Source organism: Diabrotica virgifera, chromosome 7, assembly GCF_917563875.1.
Source record: "Diabrotica virgifera virgifera chromosome 7, PGI_DIABVI_V3a".
Classification (NCBI taxonomy): Eukaryota; Metazoa; Arthropoda; class Insecta; order Coleoptera; family Chrysomelidae; genus Diabrotica; species Diabrotica virgifera.
In genome coordinates, this window is record NC_065449.1 from 189,793,472 (window position 1) to 189,817,871 (window position 24,400).

The 24,400-nt window shown below is 34.1% G+C and overlaps 1 protein-coding gene across 2 annotated transcripts in view; it reads right to left on the reverse strand.

Moving 5' to 3' along the window:
- Positions 1-6,363: 6,363 nt before the first annotated feature.
- The window catches only part of LOC114333040 (beta-parvin), a 35,893-nt gene continuing 17,856 nt past the window's right edge, over positions 6,364-24,400 (reverse strand). The window contains exons 1-7 of one of the 2 annotated variants that reach the window (XM_028282862.2): positions 23,042-23,167; positions 22,728-22,919; positions 22,501-22,590; positions 18,861-19,132; positions 18,335-18,637; positions 15,682-15,925; positions 6,364-8,891 (exon numbers count right to left, since the gene is read on the reverse strand). In XM_028282862.2, the coding sequence (XP_028138663.1) occupies positions 8,815-8,891; positions 15,682-15,925; positions 18,335-18,637; positions 18,861-19,132; positions 22,501-22,590; positions 22,728-22,919; positions 23,042-23,072 (1,209 nt within the window). In that variant the 5' untranslated portion in view covers positions 23,073-23,167 and the 3' untranslated portion in view covers positions 6,364-8,814. Of the gene's footprint in view, positions 8,892-15,681; positions 15,926-18,334; positions 18,638-18,860; positions 19,133-22,500; positions 22,591-22,727; positions 22,920-23,041; positions 23,168-24,400 lie in introns of those variants that run through there. The other variant, XM_028282861.2, reaches the window with a different exon arrangement.

Here is a 24,400-nt window from a genome sequence, read left to right on the forward strand (position 1 = left end):
AACAAACCCTTCTGCTGTCAGCCGTGTGTCTGGTGTTTGTGTTTTATCCTTAATCAAATCTTCAAGGGCAGCTTTGATTTCTTTATGGCTGGTAACCAAAGCAAGTAGTGCGTCGGACCTGGCTGACCACCTAGTGTCACTCATGGATTTTAACATCAGAGTTTTCTTTTCTTTTTGTGGTTTTCCATCATTGCTCTTCCCTATTAATGCTTTTAGGACATTCCATCTATGCGTAGATGCTGAAAAAAAATTGAAGAGGTTTTGAACAAAGTTGAAAAAGATTACAACCTCCACACAAGCCTTTTCGGCCGCATAGCTGCCTACAAGATTAAGGGAATGTGCGACGCACGGAACATAATCTGCAAGGTGGTTTATTCGTTTAATCCTTGACTGTAATCCACTGTAAGGGCCCGACATGTTTGATGCATTGTCATAACTTTGGCCACGACAATTTCGAATGTCCAGTTTCAGATCTTGAAGAGACAAAAGGATTGCCTCTTCAAGACCTTCAGACTTGTGCGATATACGTGGCAAGAGTTTTACAAGCCGCTCTGTGGCACAAGCATCTTTTAGGGACACATACCGTAAAACTACCGCCAGCTGGTCACTATGTGACGCATCAGGTGTCGAATCAACAACCAGGGCAAAATATCGTGCTTGATTAATCTCATCAATTATTGTACGAAGCACCTCGTTGCTCATGACGGTAATAAATTCATTGCATACGTCTGATGACAAGTATGATACATTTCCTTTACCCTTATTGCCGTATTTAGTAAAATGTTGTGCTAAGAATGGATCAAACTCACTAATTAGCTCAAGGCATCCTAAATAAAGGCCATTGGAAGTTGAACCTAATTCTTGATTGTCACCTCGAAACGGAAGTCCTCTAGATGCCAAAAATTTTACAACTGTCACTATTCTAGTTAGAACGTCTCTCCAATACTTCACCTCTTGTTGATGCTGTGAAGAGACCAAGGACTCTACGGAAAGAGACTTTTTTCTTGAAATTAATTCAAGGACATTAATCCTGTGGTCATTTGATTGTTCGTGTGACTTGGCTAAAGTTAATGAATGTTTCCAGTCACAGAAACCTTCACAAAAAGAAGTTCTTTTATTTTCTGGTTGAAAGAGAAGACATGGAATGCAAAATACACAACCAGTGGATTTTGAATACAAAAGCCAATCTCTTCTAAAACGTTCTCCGTTCGGGATTTCGCCTGAAAACAAATTTACTGAAAGCTTACGGTTTTTTTTAACATCATTTTTATAGTACCGTTCTGACTTTGAAAAATCTGCTTGCAAATCTTGCTTGACATTTGAATTGATTATTTGAAGAACTTGTTCATCGTTTTTTGTGTCCCAAGTGGCCGGATCATCTAGTGTAAAATCAAAACTATTTCTAGAATATGGGTTTAGTGGTTCTACGGTAACCTGCTTAGGCCTACTAGGCGAATGATGTGTACGAGATGTGGTGGATGGTAAGGATAGTTCAGAAGCTGAACAAAAATTCTGATCATTTGAAGCTGGATTTATGTTATCTGAACATGATGAGGCAGAAGCTTCATTTTGAGGCAAGCTTTTTTGAGTGTCAACATTTTTGTCATTAGAATTATGTTGACTCGTATGAACATCAGATACAACGTTAAAGAAATTACTTATTCTAGGAACCTTTTTTAGGAAGATCGCCTCTTGCGCTATTCTCTGATTTGCACGTTTACGGAATTCAGCGCCACTAGGTTTCTTTTTCTCACTCATAGTAGCCTACTACACTCACTAGTCACCAATCACATCAAAAAAGAAGCAGCGAAGCGCTCGACTGAAAGAACTGATGCACGATGCACGTAAACAAACAGCGCAACCGTGGAAAGACCACGCCACAATAGACTGTCCAGTGTCTAATACCTGACTGTGGAGTCAAGAGACAAAAGGGATGTTGTGGTGAGGATGGTGGGGGGAGGCGGGCGGGCTAAAAATAGACACATGTAGAGCGGCGCGCTTCCGCTTTGTTCCGTCGTCTAGGACCGGCGCGGGCGCGGCGTTGAGGTCGGGTTGTGGTGGTGTATTTTACGCTGATACCCTCCCAATGATTAAATCGCTATTCGTAGTTTTTGTTTACAATTTGCCGCGATCTCCAGAAAATATTTGTTTATTTTAAACTATTATTAAAATTTTTATTTTTTTTATTATTTTTTTTCTTGCGCCCTCTTGGCGCCCCCAGGCTCGTGCGCCCCTGGGCACGTGCCCAGCGTGCCCATTTATAGAATCGGGCCTGACTCAATGAATTATATTTTAAATTATATTTTTAAAGAAAGTAACAGTAGTAAAATCACATAACAATACAATATGATTATATTTATTATCGAGATTATTTACACAAGTGTGCCGTGGCTGAACGAGTTTTTAAGTTAGTGTGCCTCAAGCTAAAAAAGGTTGGGAACCGCTGCTGGCATAAGGGATAAAAAGTGGTTGAACTTGTCGGAAAAATGATGGTCTATGTGGGTCTTCTTCAACAAAGCATTTGGTCCTAAACCTAAGCTAGGACAAATAATCCCTTACAAAAAATCCCTGGACAAAAAATCTCCACAGAAAATCCCGGACAAATAATCCTCACACATTTTTTTGGACAAAATATCCCCAAGAAAAATTTGCTGAGGAATAATTCTCTCTAGTTCTTTCCCGTGAATGCAATCGACGCAAATGTTTGTCGGTCTCAGTGCATGAGAGTTATAGATAGCAATCGCCATGAAACCGCTTTTCGGTTCGAAAATAATGAATAGCAATTAAGATTAGGCATGAATTGTAATTACGATTACCAAATTTCGAATTCTAATTTCATGTCGATAACTTCAAATTTTACATGACAAATGAGTGTGAGTTTTTTCAAAAATCGTGTAAGATATGGGGAATATTGGGAATGAGCTAAAGGTTGTGGGAATCATTGCGTATTCGTGATGATAACTGCTGGTCTTGAAAACGATAATCTTGATTGTAATGGAAACATTCAAATCATTACAGTAACAATCGAAGAACTTACAAATGCTAATATATACAAGCCCCCAGAAACCCAGTGGCCTCCAGAAGTATTGCCTCATCTTTACCATCCGGCAGTTTATATGGGAGATGTTAATAGCCATCATACGATGTGGAAATATCACAGCAATGACCAGAACGGCGAAGCACTTGTAGAGTGGGCAGAAGAAAACAACCTTAGTCTAATATTTAATGCAAAAGACAGGGGAACATTTAGATCCGCAGCGTGGAGAAAGGAATACAACCCAGACCTCTGTTTCTCAACCCAAAACTCTCAAAATTAACCTGTCAATATAACAAGAAAAGTCCTGAAGAATTTCTCACGCAGCCAACATCGTCCAATAATATATGAAGTAGGCATCCAGGTCCCGATCCACTCCCAAACCAAGATGGAATTTTCAGAAGGCACACTGGCAAAAATTCTTTACTGAACTTGATAAAACTATAAGATGGGTTCCAGCCACACCGGAAAGCTACGATAGATTTGTAGGTGCAGTGATATCAACTGCAAAAAAGTGTATACCAAGAGGTTACCGCAAAGAGTATATCCCAGGCTGGAATAATGAATGTGAAGAACTCTACAATGACTATATAGAGAATGGTGACCCAGATGTAGCTAATGACCTATTGCAAACATTAAATGAAGCCCGGAGAGATAAATGGATAAAAACAACGGAGAAAATGGACTTTAAAAGATCGAGCAGACAATCTTGGAGCCTACTTAGAAAGCTAGGGGGAAGTGCCCCGCTCGTTCGAAAACCCCACTTTTTGTCCCCCGACCAAATAGCTAGCAGAATAGTGACCCTATCTAGGGCTCCACGTGACAAAGAACATACAAAATATATAAAAAAGGAACTCAACAACTTACGTCAAACAGCCGGACATAACCCAAAGTTCTCCCACGAATTCACCAACGAAGAAATAACATCAGCCCTCCGAGACATGAAAACTGGCAAGGCGCCTGTTTTTGATGGGATACATCCTGAGTTCCTACTACAATGCGGTCAAAGGACAAGAAAATGGTTGGCTGCGTTCTATTCACTGATTCTTAGAACTGGAAACATACCAAAAGCTTTTAAAAAGAGCAAAATAATTGCTGTATTAAAACCCAATAAATCCCACGATAAAGTTGAAAGCTTTATCCTAAACCGAATAGGCCCATAAATTCTTGAAAATATCCCACTCGAACAAGCAGGTTTCATACCTAATCGAAGCTGCGCAGATCAGGTTCTAAGTCTAACTACGCATATAGAAGCAGGCTTCCAAAAGCAACAAATGACGGCTGTAGTCTTTGTGGATTTGACAGCTGCCTACGACACAGTATGGAAGGAGGGACTCCTCTATAAACTAACCAAACTAATCTCATGCCAAAGAATATTGCAACTAATAAACAACATGCTGTCTGATCGATACTTCCAGGTAATCCACGGTAATGACATAAGCAGACAGAGGAAATTAAATAATGGACTACCCCAAGGATTAGTCCTTATGCTCCGATGCTTTTTAACTTATATAATATATCGGACCTACCTGACACTGATGGAAGAAAATTTGGCTACGCTGACGACCTAGCAGTAGCAGTACAACACAGACAGTTTGAAATTACTCAAAACGTACTGACAAACGACCTTAACAAACTATATGAATATTTCACAAAATGGCGCCTTATACCCAACTTAAATAAAACTGAGGTAAGCTGTTTTCACCTCAATAACAAACAGGCAAACCAAAAATTAGAGGTCAAAATGAGAAATGTAGCACTACCCTACCAACCTTACCCAAAATATCTGGGGGTTACCTTGGACAGGACTCTCTCGTTTAAAAAACATCTACAAATAACTGCACAAAAAATAAGTAGTAGAAATAGCCTTATCCAGAATCTTTGTGGTACCAACTGGGGCGCATCTGCGGACACACTACGAACATCTGTGCTAAGTTTGGTCTACTATGTGGCAGAGTACTGTGCACCGGTCTGGCTAAATAGTCGTCATGTGAAGATAGTTGATACGCAGCTTATAGAATGACGAAGCATTGATACGCAGCAGAATATAGCAATGAGAATGATTCGTGGCTGCATCGAGACTACTCCACTATATTGGCTTCCCATCCTTAGCCATATACCTCCGCCTATTCTACGAAGACAAAAGGCCTTGATAACGGAATATTCGAAAGTAAATAGCAACTTGCAACTACCAATCCATGAAGACATCCCGAGTTTAGCAGCAAACCGACTCCCATCCAGAAAACCACCCATAAGAACAGCCCAACAGCTAACAGCAGATGAGTTCAATGTTACCTCCAGATGGCGCACGCTGTGGTGTGAGGAAGCCTCACCTGAAGTATCCAACCTTATTGACCTAGTCCAAAAGCCTGATGGCTTCGACCAACCACGAAACATATGGAAGAGCCTAAACCGAATTAGAACGGGACATGCAGTATGCGCACACAACCTACATAAATGGGGAAAACAGCCTACCTCCAGCTGCGACTGTGGTGCTCCAGATCAAACCATCCAACACATAGTGGAGACATGTGAATTGAGGGCATACCGAGGAGACCCAAAAGACTTTTTCAAAACTACGCCTGCAGGCCTTGAATGGATAGCTCAACTTGACTTAAAGATATAACCTTATCTGTTTGTATTATCTTATATTTTATCTGTATTTTGTCTATGTTCGTTTTTATATTAAGCTTATGTTTGTATTTTTCAATTATGTACTTACGTTTTTTTTACAATTATTATTGTATTTATTCCATGTATTGAGCCATACGCTAAATAAATTGATTGTAATGCAAAAAACCTGTTCCTTTTTGTAAATTTAACGTCAAAAATATTTACCCATCCTCAATGTCGTTATAACTTTCCGAGTCTTTGCCGCGTTTACTATTGCCTTCCATGTTTGTCGGTCCTCTGCCACTATTTCCCATTTTCTCACTCCCATTTTTCCAGATCTTCTCTGACTCTGACTGCATCTTTCCACCTTTTTCTAGGCCGTCCTACAGACATTCTCCCATCTGGCATCTTCCCGAGCAGCTATGAAAGATTTTTGAAAACACTCACATTTTTTTGTCGTGTAACATTTGAAGTTTTCGGCATGTAATTGGAATTTGGTAAAATTTCGGGAAAACTTTTAGAGAACTATTTGGCAGCAAATATTTCTTGGGGATTTTTTGTGGGGATATGTTGTCAAAAAAATTGTGGGGATTTTTTGTCCGGACCCCCCATTGCCAAATGACCTTCCTATTTGAACTTATATTATGAACTATAGATCGTATGCCAATCGTTTTTACAGGATGTGATGAAAAAAAAAAATAAAATAAAAAACAAGACCTTTTTCGTTATTTTTATTATATAATTTATTATAATACATATTAATATACAAAATATATATTTTTAACGTAAGTGTATAACATTCAGTTAATTTTTCTTCAATTGACTAAAAAAGTTAAGTACTCTAAAGCACATTTTTGATTAAAAAGAAGTACAAGTGAGATTTCTACCTGTAAATATATGTATATTCATTAAATTTCTTGCAATGCATCAAAGAATATATTTCTGAAGACGATCATGAACATAATTTGCTTCATGTGAAGAAAAGATAATATATTTCTTCTTTATATGAACAAGCTTTAACACCAAATGTAAATATATTTATGTAATGTAAAAGGAAGCCCCATTTAAAATAAAATTTAATAACACCATTAATAATTCCTCTGAAAGAACATTCAAATCACAGTTGTCTTTATTTTAATTTAGGAAAGTTTAATTTAGCTAATTGAAAATCGTTTGGAATTTGAGGTAAAAATTAAATTGTGTATTAGGGGCGAATAATGATGCACATAACATTTACAAATAAGACTGAAATAGGTAATATAGGTGCAGTTAATCTTATATTAGTTTAAAAGGACTTTTTTTCGCGTGTAAAAAACAATTATGTTCTTCCATAATTACTTCATATTCAGATTTTGTATCTCTGTAGCGATGGCGAGTCAAGTCTACTTAGGCTGACCCATTGTGCATCCTCCCAGGGAGCTTCCAGCTCCCAGCTTTCGTCCTTAGCTCATTGTCCATCCTGCCATTTCCAGGAAGATAGACAAATCACCAGGGAACATACTCTCATATTGACGATAAAAATCCAGCTCAGTGGCTAGTAATTTATCTATGTACTTTGTGGTTAATTGCCAGACTTCACCTCCATAGGTTAACACTGGTTTTAATATTGTGTTGTAAATTCGTTTTTTTTTTATTTTCGGTTCTTACATTTTTTGCCACAGTACCAAATTCAGGGCTATCACCTGTTTTCCCTTTACTATACTATACTTTAAGTGCCATCTCCGCGACGAGGGTTAACAATCATCGCTATTTTAACCTTCGAGACAGTTGCCTTGAGCTGCAACCAAACCATTCTTCCTTGAATTATGAGTCTCAAGATGTTATATGTTTCGATATATCTTTCGTGAACGAGATAAAAACAAATACATATAAATATTGCGAGAGCAGTCAAGGAAGGATGCGTCTTGTCTAAGACCCTTTTCAAAACATACTCACAGGCCACTTTCAGACAAGCCATAACGGAATGACAAATGGAGTAAGAATTGACGGCGAAATAATAAACAACAAAATATTTGCAAACAACACGGTAATTATGGCTGAGAGTATGTATAAAAGGGTTACAAATTTTAGTAGGTGCAGTAAATAGATTGCTATAGACGGATATATGTAGTGGAAACTCGTATGCGTAATCGTCTAACACAGTGGTTCCCAACCTTTTATGTGTGGCGACCCACCTTCTGATGTTTTTTCATATTCGCGACCCATCCCTCACCCATGATGTTATATATTTACGGTATTCAGCTACTGTAAGAGCCACGCCGCGACCCACCTGAAATCCGCTCGCGACTCACTAGTGGGTCGCGACCCACCGGTTGGGAAACGCTGGTCTAACATGTTCTGTCCACAGTATTTTTAATGTTTTGCTAAGTAAGTTGTTCTATCTTACAAATATGTTAATTTAAGAGAACAAATCTAATTTTTACTATTTATCAAACACAAGCGAATAACATTTCAAATACTTTAAAGATTTTAAAACAAATAAATATTTTTTAAATAAGATTCTCATTAAAAGTTTATTTCTTTGGATACAAAACTTTGAATTGTTGTAAGCAGATGCCGCTACGGCATCCGTACCTATTTGTTAGTCGTGATTCGATACTGATCGGCTGTGTTTATTTTGTTTTGTTCAGAGATTTCCATTTATACAATCTCTAATGATTTCTAATAAGAATGAAACTAGTAAGATTGTTTAAGGCACTCTCTGAACAAATTGAAATATAATACACCTGTTGTTTTCGTTTCATGACAAAATTCGAGTATCGAGACCTACTTTTCGTTGGAATTTTGCCAAGTTGGATAGACAGGTGCAATCTTAGATCTCCCTTTGTCTTCTTTCATCCAACATTCTTATGATTTGCAAATAATAGAAACCAAGAAGGCGTAACCAGAAATAGGTCTCATTAAAAGTTTATTTCGTCGGAAACAAAACTTTGAATTAATTTTTAAATAGTTACATAATTGGCTTTATAATATTCTTTGAAGACTTGGTTTTATAATTATTTAATTAGTAACACCAAAAATATTATTAATAAAACATTTCCGTGTAAACATTGTCAATAAAACAACTATAAAAATATGCTAGTAAATTGTTATGTACATTAATAAAGTAACAACTTGTAGATAAGTTTTAGAGGCAGTATAAGGCACTAAAAAAATCCGATTCTCGTTTATATTATCGTTCTGTAGCGTAAAAATATGTTGTACAGCACACGGAGTGTTGACTTCAGATCCATATTAACAACATCTAAAAAAAATAATTATATTGTTATTTGCACTGACATAAATTTGATCAAATTTTAAGAGATATATGTACACACAAGTATTTATCTTAAAAATATCTATCACCAAACATTAATGTCCTATTTTTATCACTGCGAATAGACGCCATACCATCAGAAACGAAATTTATAACCAACAAGCAGTTGTAGAGTAAGTCCCTAGTGAAAGACCTAAGCAGATTCATAATCATAACATACACTAGATCAGAGGTCACCAATAGGGCTTTTCATTCACAGTCATTTGTTTCGAGCTTCTGTCATGTGTCACATAATATTAATATATCTACGTCATACGTTATTGGTAATAACAATGATAGAAACCAAAGACGTATGGCGTAGATATATTAATATTATGTGACACATGACAGAAGCTCGAAACAAATGACAATCGATGAAAAGCCCTATTAGCGGACCGCGGTCCGCATCCGGATCGTGAGCTAGTTTTGTGCGGACCGTCAATAAATTCAGAATATACGTATTGTATTAGACTAAGAGCCGCTATAGGTGAAATTTCTTAATCATTTTAGGCACGATGGGACCCTATAACTTAAATAGTAGAACCTAAAAGAAAACGTTTGAACACTGTGCCGTCACTTTTCAGTGGCACATGCGTCGACAGTGGCGCATCAAACTTTCCACTTATGGACGGGATAAATAAATTAAAAGTTACCCTCCCTTACTAACAGAATTACATTTTTTTTATTTTTTTTTAAGTTCTATGTGATTAACACATAGGATTCAGCGTAATTTTAACCCACCACCCCCCTTCCCCCTGCCCCCACCATCAAAAAGTTCATTTTTCGTTTATATATTTTTTGTTGGGATGCAATCAATTTTAAAATTTCAAAAAATTTACACGCATAGCTGAGGCATTTATAAAACATGCCTATTTTTTATAGACCCATAGGTAGAGTGTAGATAACCTCAAAAAATTAAGAGATTCTTTTTTCAAAAAAGCGTATAACTTTTTTTGAGGAATAGCCGCAGGTCTAATTTTTCCTTAATCTTGTGTGTTTTATCAAACACTATATTTTTAATTTTTTTCAGATTTTTCCGTACGGCTCCCCACCTTCAAAAATCCGAAAAACTGTTTTTTGGGGGGTTTTGGGGGATTTTCCCTATTTTATAGACTTCATAATATATCAAATCAATTTTGATTTTATAGGTTATATGTAACTTGAAGTAACTGAGTCCTTTACAATATTTAAAAATCAGAAAAACACGTTCAAACCCCCCAAAACCCCCTTAAAAAACAGTTTTTTGGATTTTTGAAGGTGACCGGCGTTACAGAAAAATCTGAAAAAAATTAGAAATATAGTGTTTGATAAAATACACAAGACTAAGAAAAAATTAGGTCTGCAGCTATCCCCAAAAAAAAGTTATATACTTTTTTCCAAAAAAAAAATTTTAAAAATATTTTGAGGTTATGTACACTCAACTTACAGCTCTATAAAAAATAGACGTGTTTTATAAAAGCCTTAACTACGCTTGTGAATTTTTTGAAATTTTAAAATTGATTGCATCCCACAAAAAAAAATAAAATCGAAAAATAAAGTTTTTGATGGTGGGGGCAGGGAGAAGGGGGTGGTGGGATAAAATTACGATGAATCTTATGTCTTAATCACATAGAACTTAAAAAAATGAAAAAAATTAAATTCTGGTAATGAGGGAGGGTATTTTTTAATTTATGTATCCCGTCCGTAAGTGGAAAGTTTGATGCGCCACTGTAGACGCATGTGCCACCGAAAAGTGACGGCACAGTACTAAAACGTTTTCTTTTAGGTTCTACTATTTAAGTTATAGGGTCCCGTCGTGCCTAAAATGATTAAGAAATTTCACCTATAGCGGCTCTTAGTCTATATATTATGTTTGACTCAACTTATGTGTGCGAAGCCGCTTTATCAAGAATGAACTTTATTAAAAATCGGTAGAGATCTCACTTAACAGATGAATATCTCAACTCCCTAATGAGACTCAGTTGCACTAAACTCACTCCAAACTTCAGACAGGTTGTACATAAAAAAAGTCATTTTTCTCTCTGATAATTTAATTTTGTCAAGAGTTTTCCCCCTTATTGTTATACTTACTAATCATTAATTTTGAAATTAATTAAGCTGTAATATAAAATTGTCATGTGCATTTTTTTATATTCATTTCCTGTCTACTATATGTTAAGTAGGAGTACTTTTCAGATGTGCATTTAATTAAAATAATTTTCAGATTTAATAAGTTTGCAACAAACACCTTGCATTGAAACTAATGTAGAAATGATAACATGTTAAATAATTAGCATTTTGTACCATGATTATTTATTTTAAATTCCTCAGTTTCCTTTCTACAAAATTGAAGATGTCTAAAAACTTCATTAGTATTCAAAATATAAATTCCTAATTTTTAAAATATTCTCAGTAATAATTTACAATACTGCTGTTTTCAAAATATACTGATAATAACATCAAAACAATACACAATTAATTTATATTTTATTTATTGTACCAGGAAAACTTACAGAAAAGTATACAGTAAACCAAAAAAGAATATGTGTGTACTTTGTACGCACGTAAGAAGTTATTCTTCTATTATATAATTTCAACGAAGTAAATATACTTAACAGGTTATTTGTATTTTATTTAAATATTAAACTAACTATCTTATCTACCACTTTCCAAAAATTTTTATTAAAACAACCAAAAATTAAAAAAAATATATGAATCGTCCAGGATTGGAACCCGCGGCCGGTGCGACCTTCCAATCACTGACCCAACGCTCTACCAACTACGCCACCGAGCTTCTTTAAATGACACGTAAGTTTCGGATATAATTACACAACACGGTGACAAATAGACATATAAAAATTTTATACCTACATAATATTGTATTATCTTACTATAGAGAAAGACAAATCCAAAAATTATAATAAATAATACGTTTACTAAAAACACTAATATATTCTTTTAATGACGATACAGATACATACCTATCTTGAAATATTAGCAATGAACTATTACTGTCTGTGTACGCATGAGCGCAGATTTATGAAATTTCACTCTCAATCGCATCGCGCCTAAAGAAGAATAACTTCAAAAACAATCAGATATTATAGGGTGCTGGGTGAAACAATTTTTTAAGCAAATTCAAAATTACTTTTTTGCTTCGAAAAATGTATTTTTAGGTTTCTTGGGTAATTATAAACAATAAAGGTCTCTTGTCATATTTCTGAAAAGCGGATAGTTTTCGAGTTATAAGCGATCTAAAATATGAATATGCGAAAATATGCATTTGCGATGCTTGAAAACTCTTAAATTTTAATAAAATGGCAGATCTTTTTTATTTAAGATGACCCAAAAATGCTAAAAACATATTTTCGGGAGCAAAAAAGGTGATGTTTTGAATTTGTTAAAAAATATATTAAACAATTTCTGCCCAAAATTTCGCCCAGCACCCTTCTGATTTGTTTATGGGGGATATTTTTTAACAAGAATCCACAAAGAAACCGAATCAGAACAGTCACGACACATGCAGCATAAATCCGGACCCCGGAAGTGTCATAGGTTTTCGAAACGGACCCTCAGGGAAACTAATTGGTGACCCCTGCACTAGATTATAACGTTCTCCACCGTTTTAATAACCTAAGTACGAAGGTAATTCCGAAGTGTATGAACAATATACGCTTTTAAAGGATCATAACCACCTTTTCAGCATTTGGAACCACAGTGCGAATGAGGCAGCAAGCCTGTCATCTGAATCGCCCATAGTCTATCCAGTGCCGGATTTAGGGTACTTGCGGCCCTAGGCCAAATCACCCCGAGCAGCGGCCCCCGAGAACTTCACGAGTATGTAATTAAAGCATAAAGCACATTTCATATTAATATGTACATAACGTTTATTTAAAGTTTACTTTTTAAAATTTGTACAACATGCAAAGCACAAAATATAACAATAGGAGAATACAACATTGAGGGGGTAAAAAACTTTATATACTTGGGATCCCTAGTCACATCTGATAATAACGTAGCAGAGGAAGTGAAGAGGCGAATATTTATTGCCAATAAAAGTTATCATGGCTTAATTCGGCAACTAAGATCAGACAACGTCGCAAGGAAAACAAAATGCCAAATATACAAAACCCTAATAAGACCGGTACTCACATACGGCTCAGAAACCTGGACACTCACTAAAAGAGAGGAAACATCGCTAGCCACCTTTGAAAGAAAAATCTTGCGACACATATATAAGGGCACAAAAGAAAATGGAATTTGGCGAAGAAGGTACAACTTTGAACTATACGAAATATACCAGGATCCAGATATCATAACATTCATTAAAATAGGACGGCTGCGTTGGATGGGACATGTAGAAAGAATGGAAGAAGGCGAAATACCAAACAAAATATTCAAACAGATGCCAGTAGGAAAAAGAACAAGAGGAAGACCGAAGCTGAGATATTTAGAACAAATAGAAAATGATATAAAAACCTTAAAAATAAAAAACTGGAGAAAAAAAGCACGAAACAGATCAGAGTGGAGAAGAATCCTGGAACAGGCCAAGACCCAGAAAGGGCTGTCGAGCCAATGATGATGATGATGATGACAACATGCAAAGCATAACATAAATGAATAGAAATACCACTAATGTTCTATTTGAATATGGTAAATAAATAGGTTATATTATTATTATTCACTAATTAAATAATCTTGGTTTACAAATTTGGCTATAACCCCAAAACAGCTCAAACAACAATTTCTATATATTTATAGAAATTTCTAAAAAGAAAATGTATAGAAAGATTTCTACCGTTGAGATGTGGGTTTTTCGTAGGATGCTGAAGATCTCTTGGACATAGCATGTGACCAACAACGAGGTCGAGGTGCTGAGAAGAATTGGGACTGAGAGAGAACTCCTAAATATTGTAAAAAACAGAAAATCGAGTTATCTAGGACATATTTACAGAGGGGAAAGATATAACCTTTTACGACTCATAATGGAAGGGAAAGTGGAAGGAAGAGGTCCAGGAAGAAAAAAAAATGCTCCTGGCTGAAGAACTTAAGAGACTAAACAGGCATGGATACACATTCGAAACTAAGAACCGCTCAAGATAGAGAGAAATTTGCTGTAGTTACAGCCAACATTCAGTAATAGAGAAGGCAACTGTAGAAGATAGAAAATATTATATGTATAATTCAAAATGTTAGCAAACAGCAGTTATGTGTAATGTGTAAAATTATTAATATTGCTAAAATTATTATATTATAAATTAGTATTCCAGTTAATTGTTAAAATTATACATCTTTTGTTTCATTCGGAGGGAAAAGTACAGATGACAACAAAAGACTAAAAAAAAGCCGAGTTGAAAAGGTTTACGTCTTAGTAAAAAAAACAATTTATAAAAATAACAATAAAAAAAATAATAAAAAAAAAACAAATTAACAATATAAAAAAAATACAACAAAAAATACAAAAAAAATAAAAATTTACAAAAAAAAAGAACAACCAAAACAGAGTATTATTTAGATAATAATTGTAGATAATAATGTTAGTTTGTTATGTATTTAGAGTTAGAAATACAGAAAAAATTCCTCTGATTGAAAAATCAAATTTGTTTGTTTTTAAAATAACAAAATGTCTGGCTAATTGGCTCGGCCAAGGCCATCAAATTCACACAAAAAAAGGACATTATAAGTAAGAGAACAAGCAAAATAATTTGAACTGTACTAGTAATAGGCTACGGTACTGAAAAATAATATGTATTAAGAATACAACAAATAAACTTCTAGATCGTTCAATTTCTACATTATTATCTTATACGGTCATGTTCTTAATTTGGATAAAGTTGGATTAGTGATTAACATTAACACTTACTCCACTCCATACTCATAATAAATCTCATATCTAAACTCAGACACTCAGTTTTCTAGCTTTTTTTGGCTGCAAAATCTTTAATCAAATCGTTAAAGTCTAAAGGCTTGAAAAATCCCAGCATTTGAAACAAAACTAGCCGAACTAGACAATCCAGAATATTCGTCAGAAGTCGAGTTCCTCAAGTAGTTTTTGATTCTTTTCAACGTGCTGAATGATCATCTTTCTCCAGATGCATTAGATGTCATCATGCATACTAGAATGCGCAAAGCTGTGCCCATATTCGGAAATCATGTTGTTAACTGTTTTTAATGAACGAGTTTCAGATATTCCAAAAGTGTATTTCTCGGAGGCTTGGTAATCTTGTTATGAGGTTCTCTTTCTTCATCAAATATACCTTTAACAAAGCATCTGAACTGTACACACTCTCCTCCAAAGTCACCATATATGTCGATTCGATACTTTTTAGCCAAAATAGAAACTTTTCCCCTGATTTCTTCATTGGAAATTGACGATAAGTTGTTTAAAAATCCAAATTCTTTATTAAGACTGAAATAAACTTCGGAACCTTCATTCAATTCTGAATAAAGCCTGTCAATTACAACATTGAATATATTAATCTTTAAGGCTTCTTTGAAAAAAAAAGTTTTTTTTTACAAAACACTGCGGCCCCCTTTTGCTTGCGGCCCTAGATCGAGGCCTAACCGGCCTAGTGGTAAATCCGGCACTGAGTCTATCCAGAATACATTCAGCGATTGATGGGAGACCTAACAGCAAATAAAGTCAGACTTTGTTGTGAGATTTTGTTTTCTTTGACAATAGATAAAGCATTTTTAATTCTATTGTAAAAATTCAGATATAATTTTGTAAGCACATAAATAATCATATTATATTACATACCTTCTGGTCTAGCTTTTGGCTTCTGCAAGCCGACTTCCTCCATAAGCTCAAAGGCAAAATTAACATTATGTACTTTCTGTTCAAACTCGTGGGGAGTTAGATGGAAACTGTAATGAGGAACAAAGAAACCTTCTAAAAGTCCCATAAGCATGATCAAGTAGACCCCATCATGGAATTGGCTCTCTATTTCGGTAACTTCAAAGTTCATTTTGTTCAGATGTTTGTTCACAAATGTTACCAACGACTAAAAAAAATAAGATACAATTGATGAAAATTTATTTCATAAATAAAATCTGAAAAATGCTTCTTATATTTTAATAAATTGTTTGATGTCGTTGATTGCATTTTACTTTAAAATTCGAAAAAAAAATTTGCCAGAAACTATTGAAATACAGTAAGGTCTCGTTTTATGCGGTGGATACGTTCTACAGAAAAGCGTATATAAAAAAATCACATTAAAAAAGACTTTACTTGCATTGAAAAAGTAGGGATACGTTCCGCAGTTTTCTAAAATCACATAAAATGATTGATTGTCTTTGATGTTTTTTTTTCATTGGACCAAATAAAATCTTATCTGGTTGACGGACAGTGCGTCAAATTTATAAGCAAGTATTGTGACACTATTTTGTATTTTGCAAAGTAGATTAGGGAAATTGATGAATTTCTTTTAGCGCTTATAATTTATGGAAACAATGAGTTTTTTAACATTTTTTGTAAACATGTGGATGACGACCATGAACATGTCACATTTAATATGCATCTGTAGATGGAATGTGACTTTTAACATTTAAATTTAATCTCAAAACAATTACATGTTATACCTTTCAATGCAAAACTCAGATTGATGTAATAGCTACATGCTACATCATGTAACAAGGGGAATCTCTGAATTGCAAACCCTCAGATTACTGACCTCTGTAGGGGAATAGTTAATATTAATTATAATAGTTGTTAATAATAGAAATTTTTGGATGAAATACAAACCGCAAAACTTCAAAATCGCATCAAAATAATCCGCATAAAAAGAGAACTTACTGTATTGGAAAAGTTCTTTAAATATCTCATATGCTCATAAGCAAAACATAATAAATGGTTCATCAGCTTAAAAATGACTACCTATATATTACTTGACAGTGATCACGTTCTCGTTTACCTTCTACATTTCGCCATAACACCAAAAAATATTGCACATGTAAGATTTACGATTGAAGGTCGTTGTTTGACCACATACAAAATAGAAAGCCATCTTGGAATTCAAAAAACGAAAAATTCTATTCAAAAATATGGGAATGCCTCGCGAGTGTTAAAAATTGCTCATGGCAGTCAGGCATGGAATAGAGCAGTCAGAAGAGTAACTGTTTAAATACAACATATTAAATTTCCAACATATTAAAATTATGTAGATGCAGGTCTAAGCATCTGATCTAGGATGAAAACCCTTTCAAATATTAAAATTTTTCACATCCGATGTGATTAAACTACAATGGCTACCAGTTGGTAATGGAAACAGCTGTTACACTGTTACAAACAAAAATTGCTACTTAAAAATGAAGCCTCAAAGAATCAATTGTGGTCAACAAAATGACTCTAGAGAGACTATTTTTGCAAGTTCTGTTATTTAAATAATCACTTCCCGCTATAAACAAATTGAATAGCCTATAAACTATTTGGTCCAATCTGTTTGAAATGTAGCACACTTTAATAAATCATTAACTGACACATTTTGAGTAGTTATATTATATGTCATTATGCAAAAAACAAAGTTTTTTTTTAAACGTTTAAATCTTAAATAAAAACAAAGTTATTAACATTTATAAATTACTGCAAAACAAAGTGTTTTTTGCAATTATCTCAGTCAATTGTCTATGTATTTTAATTTGGAATGTCTCAAATATAAAGAACTTTGTATCATCTACAACTTTTATTTGAGCCTTTTTCCTAAAAGTACCTGCCCCTCAGATACCTTTTATAACCTTATACAATATCTGTATAAGATTTTTATGTGAAATCAATGATTTTTTCACAGATAGACTGGTGTAGGTACTGGTATATATTTTAGGGGGCACCTGCAGTTTCTCAACATGACTCTACCTTATCGGTAGAGTTTATGAGAAGTGCACGGTAAATTGAAGGTGTAATTACAAAAAAAAATTATTTATGTCTTTGTACTCAGTTTATAATGCTCAAAAAATTACAGGATCTGGATTTCAATGCTTATTTTTTTTGTGATTCTTGTATCAAAGTTACATGTGAAGTTAGGCGTATTGATGACAGTTGAGAAACTGTAGGCGACCCCATTTCAGGTTGTTAGAACATGTCCCCTATAAGTACAATAATACATTCATTCTTAAACTAACCTAGAGGTCACACTAATCAACGAGGGTGTTGTGTCGTGTGACAGTGACATATTGTTATTATAGCAAGCAAACTGTGACAACACAACATACTCACTGATCACATGTCTGAAACTGTGATCTCAAGCTTATCTTGGGAATGAACATAGTATAGTACTGGATTGTCTTGTAAGTTTCCAATATATATTAAAAATTCTTCAGCATCATATATTTCCTAAATATTTCAAAACTGTAAGCATGTAGCAAATAACCCTTATGACTATAATCTATTTATTATTCATGAGTATATAGTTAATTACCTTTTTCACAACTTGCAGTTTATCAGGTGCATGATCAAAGAGTGTATCAAAAGCATCTCTCTCGCATCTCATACCAACATCATCATAAGCTTTTGTCAAACTTTCTCTGACAGTCTTGTGTACTAATCTACCGCCAGCCTTCTGAACTACCACAACTTCAACTGAAACATGTTCCGGAAGCCTTACTGGAGGTCTAAAATGCCTTGCTAGAGCTACCAATAGATGTGTTATAGCTACTATATTCTTCGAGTGAATTGATTCTACATTCCATTTATTATGAGATAACCTTTGGATTCCCAAAACCTAAAAATAGCATAGTGAGATATACATATTTTTTAACATGTTTGCTACCAAGTGTCTCATATATATATATATATGAGCCACATCGATTTTTCCCATAGACCAGCATCTCACCCTTGAGCCAGGGATTGCACTGTATGTAATGGCAATTTAAATAGCTATGGTCTATGAGTACGAAACTTAAATACCTCCTTGGTAGTGAACGGGTTAAAGTATACAAAATTACCTTATTAAAATGATCCAAAACTACCATTAGTTTTTGCTTTTGTCCTTCTTCAGATTGGGTGACTTCAGGGACATCAAATTTATCTCCTGTAAGCTTTTCGAGTAATTTTTGTAGTACTTGTCCATCATACAAGTCTTCAGATAGATCCTGCACAATAATTCTTTGGGAAGCAAGCTCATCATTTATCCATTCTTTTAAAACATTAAGTAAGTCATAAAATTTAGGATCTTCATATGCTCGAGGTTCTATCATACATCTTTCTTCATTATCTTCTGCAAAACATATTTTATTTATTAGCGTATGGATTGTAACAGTACGATAAATACACATATACATAAGATGAAGAGTACAGGGGAAGAACTGCAATAGTCCATTTGGATTTATCTTGAGAACACTGAAAATTAAGATTTATTAACTTATTATAAAGTCAATAACATAAAATCTAAGTAATTATTATTTTATTATTATTCTTTAAATTTGACTGATTATTTTTCTTTTAAAGTTATTAAATCTTAACTTTCAACTCGCTTGAAAAAAATCCAAATGGACTATTTGCCGTTCTTCCCCTGTATATCCTTCATATGCATATGCAAATATAAAAATAAAATGAATGACACTAAATGTTTATGTCTAATTTACACAGTGGAGGTTTCACAATGGCTTATGGTCTGTCTAGATTCTAGATGATCCACAATCGAACTGTGGACTTTCTGAACAGCGAATCAGCACATTTACCACGTCCGGTATGTATTGCGATTAAGCCTCAACCTCGCCCAGCTTGACCGGGCAGATTTGATCCCATGAAACCTTGAGTTGGGGTGGATATCTGAATATACAGAGTGGACCAAAGAAAACAGTCCACCTTGATATTTGGCAGTACTTATTGGATTTTAAGAAAATAAAAAAAAGGTCAATTTTTGATCTAATAGCCACTTTACACGATGCAACTAATTGCACAATTTCTTGCAGCAATAGAAATTGCATCGTGTCATATGAAAATTGAACAGAAAAGCTGCAACATGCTGCAAAGCTGCAACATGCTGCAAAGCTGCAGCAAGAAATTGCTGCAAGAAGTTGCAGCTAAATAGAACGTGTCTTATTTTTCATGCAATTTGGTTATATTTTTAGTAACTTTTAAGGCTACACTGTTTGTTTTTATTACATTGACATTCTGTCATCCTAAATTTCAAATTAAACAATTTTTTAACAAAACTAGAGGAACTTTTTACCAATTTTATGCTTCACAGATAACATTATTCTGGTGGATAACTTTAATTATGCAACATAGGGATTAAAAAAACTATTTTCTATTTGTATTTCTTACAACTAGTTTCCTTTTGTAAATGAATAATGTATTATAGGTATACTTGCATTAGGTATTAATTGATTTTGTTATAATACATAATATTATAATTTTCTCAAATTATAATCTAACATTTTTAATATAATATCTGATAACTCTACTCAAAATATTATATTTGATTTATAAAAACAACATAACCTAAAGTTTATGCTATGTTGTCAAATTTTCTGTCTATTTCATGTCAATTTATGGAATGTTTGCACTGTGTAATCACTTTATTGCATAAAGTTAGTTGCAACTTACTGCACAAGTTCTTGCGCAAGAAATTGTGCAATTAATTGAGCAATTACTTGCATCGTGTAAAGTGGCTATAAGGGGGACACATTTTTACCAATTTACCATACAAACATCTGTCATTTGTCAACTCCCTCCCTTCCACTTCCCCCACTTCTTATTTTTAAATAGGGAATAGGGGTCGTGTGCTAGCTCATTTGAAAGGTTATTCTTCTCTATTCAGTAATATCAACATTGGCATAAAAATTTATACAGGGTGTCCAAGAAAAAATATTTTGAATTAAATTAATGGACACAAAAAGAAGAATGGTATATGTAATTTATTTAACTCAGAACACATTCTACTGCTGACATGACACAGAAAAAAATGTTTATTTGATAAATAAACATTGTTTGCTGCTTAAATTCAATATTCAACCTACCAAGAGGCAGATGAGTGAAAGCTTGAACATTGAAATTAAGCGAAAAGCAGTTTCTATTTATCAAAAAACATTTTTTTCTGTTTTGTGACAGCAGTAGAATGTATTTTGAATTAAATAAATTACATACATTCTTCTTTTTGTGTGAATTAATTTAATTAAAATATTTTTTTCTTGGACACCCTGTATAAATAATTATGTTAATGTTTATATTACTGAATAGAAAATTGAATAAGCTTTCAAATGAGCTAGCACACAACCCCTATTCCCTATTTAAAAATAAGGGGTGGGGGAAGTGGAAGGGAGGGGGTTGACAAATGACAGATGTATGTATGGTAAAAATGTGTCCCCCTTAGATCAAAAATCAACCTGTTTTGTCATTTTCTTAAAATCTAATAAATACTGCCAAATATCGAGGTGGTCTCTTTTCTTTGGCCCACACTGTAGTCTAATTCTATTGTTGGCTTGTTGAACATTGCCAATGTATATCATAAGTATCGCCAATATTTCGGGCAGTGGTTATAAGTTTATCTGGTGCTCTTTTGTGATGTGGATTGGTAATTATGTTGACTACAATTTTCTGGTACTCTCTCACTAATGCTGCTGTACAGTGATTATTCTCACGGAATGATTAAGTTGGACATCGATTTTGTTTGTATGTGCACTATTTAGCCATACTTATTGGTGTACAATATTCTGCTACTGAAAAAACCAAAGCTAAAGCAGAGGTTTGAAGTGTATCTCCAGAAGCACCCCAAGTAGTTCCACTAAATTAGTGGATAGTGCAAGTTTTGTTATTATATTGTTTCTTGTTTTCAGTTTACTGGCTACATTTGAAAGATGACTTTTGAAAATTAGTGTTTTATCAAGTATAATGCCTGGATGTTTGGGGTTGTTATGTTTGACAGCTGTATAATTTATCTCCTGCAAGTTGATTTGATAGGTGAAAGAGATAGGTTTCAGTTTTGCTTGTGTTAGGACATAACCAGTTCTTGACAGGTTAAGCGTTAAGACAAAATATTGAAAAAATGTGCCCGGGCCAAAGAGCAGTTTCGTCATTACGCAGCAGTCTCTAGGGACCTCCATTGCTTATGAGGTACCTCCTATATTGACTCCTAGGGACCGTCATGGCGCATAACATGTTAAAGGTGGTACTTAGTGTAGTTAGATATTTGTTTAGAGCTTGTTCTCCTGCTTCTTTACTGTTAACTTGCCAAAAGCAAGGTCGTCAGCAAAAGCCAATTTTCTCGATTTTGTTTCAGGTAGGTCTGCTATATAAAGGTTAAATAATAAAGGAACTAGCACGGAGCCTTGAGGTAAAGCCTTTGTTAAGTTTTCTAATGTTACTCTCTGCATCATTCATATATACCTGAAATAGTCTGTTAGTTAGTAGACTGTTTATCAGGTGACAAGTTTTGAGGCAGGGTATGATTTTCATCAACTTATAAATAAGGCAATTTTTCCACACATTGCCAAAGGCAGCCACGAGATCTATGAATGTTATGGCAGATTATTCACATCTTTTAAAGCCAGCTTCTATGAATTTAGTTATGGTGCAAAAACAGATGTCCCTTATAAACAACAATAATATTATATCATTTTCATGTGTATTATAATGACTTACCAAGGTTATAGTCTTCTGGGGGTATAATAGGAGCAGTAGGACAACCTGGAGAATCAATAGCATGTTTTCCCTCTGCTTGTACTTCTTGGACTAGAAAATAGCACAAAATTGTCAGAAATTGATTTTAATTTAAATTACCTTGGTCTATTTATCCAAAATGTCAACAATCATAACCATATAAGGATAGATGGTCTAATTTATAGTTAGTAAAAGCAAACAGTTTTTACCTTCCTTAATTCGTTTTTTGCGACCTAAAGTACCAAGTTTATCCCATATAGTTTCTTCTTTCTCCCCTTTTAATGGCACAGGGCGAGGAGATTTTGGTCTTAAAGTAGCCATGTCTTCGTTTCGATGAGAAGCTCCACCCACTGTGTTGTCTCCGTCCTTGTCTTGTTGACTATCCTTTTTCCTGTGCAAGGCTAAAATGTCAAAAATTTGATGTGTTTAAGTTGCCGCTGACGTAAATTTAATTCGAAAAATATACACTGTAAAATTCTGGTGGGAATTCACAAAATCAAAAATAATTCACAAAAAAATTTACCTTTGAATAGATCATGAATATACTCGTACATACTAGGTTCTCCTCAAGGGGACCAGAAAATGAGTGTCCCACCTTAATTTGGTAGCTAATAACTTGAATGATTAAACAGATTATATTAAATTTTAATTTTAACAAAATATGTGTTTCATTAAAAAAGATAACGTTTTAATTTAAAGATAGATAGCAATCTTTAAACAAAAATCTAGGAAGTGTCATCAATCAATCAAATCTAGATAACAATAGATAATCCATTTGGTGAGACCGCTCATCCCGTCTGAAAAAATTTCTGATTCGGTTTCTTTGCGGATTCCTATTCAAAAATGTCCCCTTCAAACAAATCTGAAGGGTGCCGGGCAAAATTTTTGTTCAGAAATTGTTTAAACAATTTTTTTAAACAAATACAAAAGATCACCTTTTTAGCTCTGGAAAATATGTTTTTAGGTTTTTTGGGTCATTCTAAACAAGAAAGTTAGCTTATGATTTTTCTCAAAAATTAACAGTTTTCGAATTATTGGCGATTTAAAATCTGAAAAATGCTAAAATGCGCACTTTCGAGGCTTAAAAACTCATACAGTGCGTCCATAAAGTAACGCATAAATTCATTACATATTTCGTAAATCGGCAACTTTAAGGAAAAATCCCGAAACAGGTCGATTTTTATTTTTAAATTACGATTTTTTGGCATAGGTAGGTATATATCATACTAGTGACGTCATCCATCTGGGCGTGATGACGTAATCGATGATTTTTTTTAAATGAGAATAGGGGTCATGTGATAGCTCATTTGAAAGGGTATTTAATTCTCTATTCACTAATATAAACATTAACATACTTATTTATACAGGGTGTCCAAAAAAATGTTTTTTTAAATTAAATTAATTGTCACAAAAATATGAATGTATGTAATTTGTTTAATTCTAAATACATTTTACTGCTGTCAGAAAACATAAAAATGTTTTATTTAAAAATAAACATTGATTTTCGCTTAAACGTAATGTTCAAATTTCCAAGTGGGTTGCAGCTCTAACATTGAATTTACCCTTTAACTACACGCGCTGGCGTACTTTGTACGCCAGATATAAGAATTCTACTGGAAATATATTTAAAAATTTAATTTTTGACCTTGCTTCTTTTTCTAACCTATCACTGGAATGTGCTTTACAATTTGGTTTTAGTTTCGTTATAATCGGCGTTCTGGAAAGATCGTAATTTACATTTTATTATTTGTTGTTTCCGGTGGTGGACAATATATCCCAGGATTATATACTATAAGTCGTAATATAAGTACATATTTTAATTGTTTTTTAGTCATTATGGCAAAAAATATATTTTTCTTTGTAAACAATACTATTTCTCCTG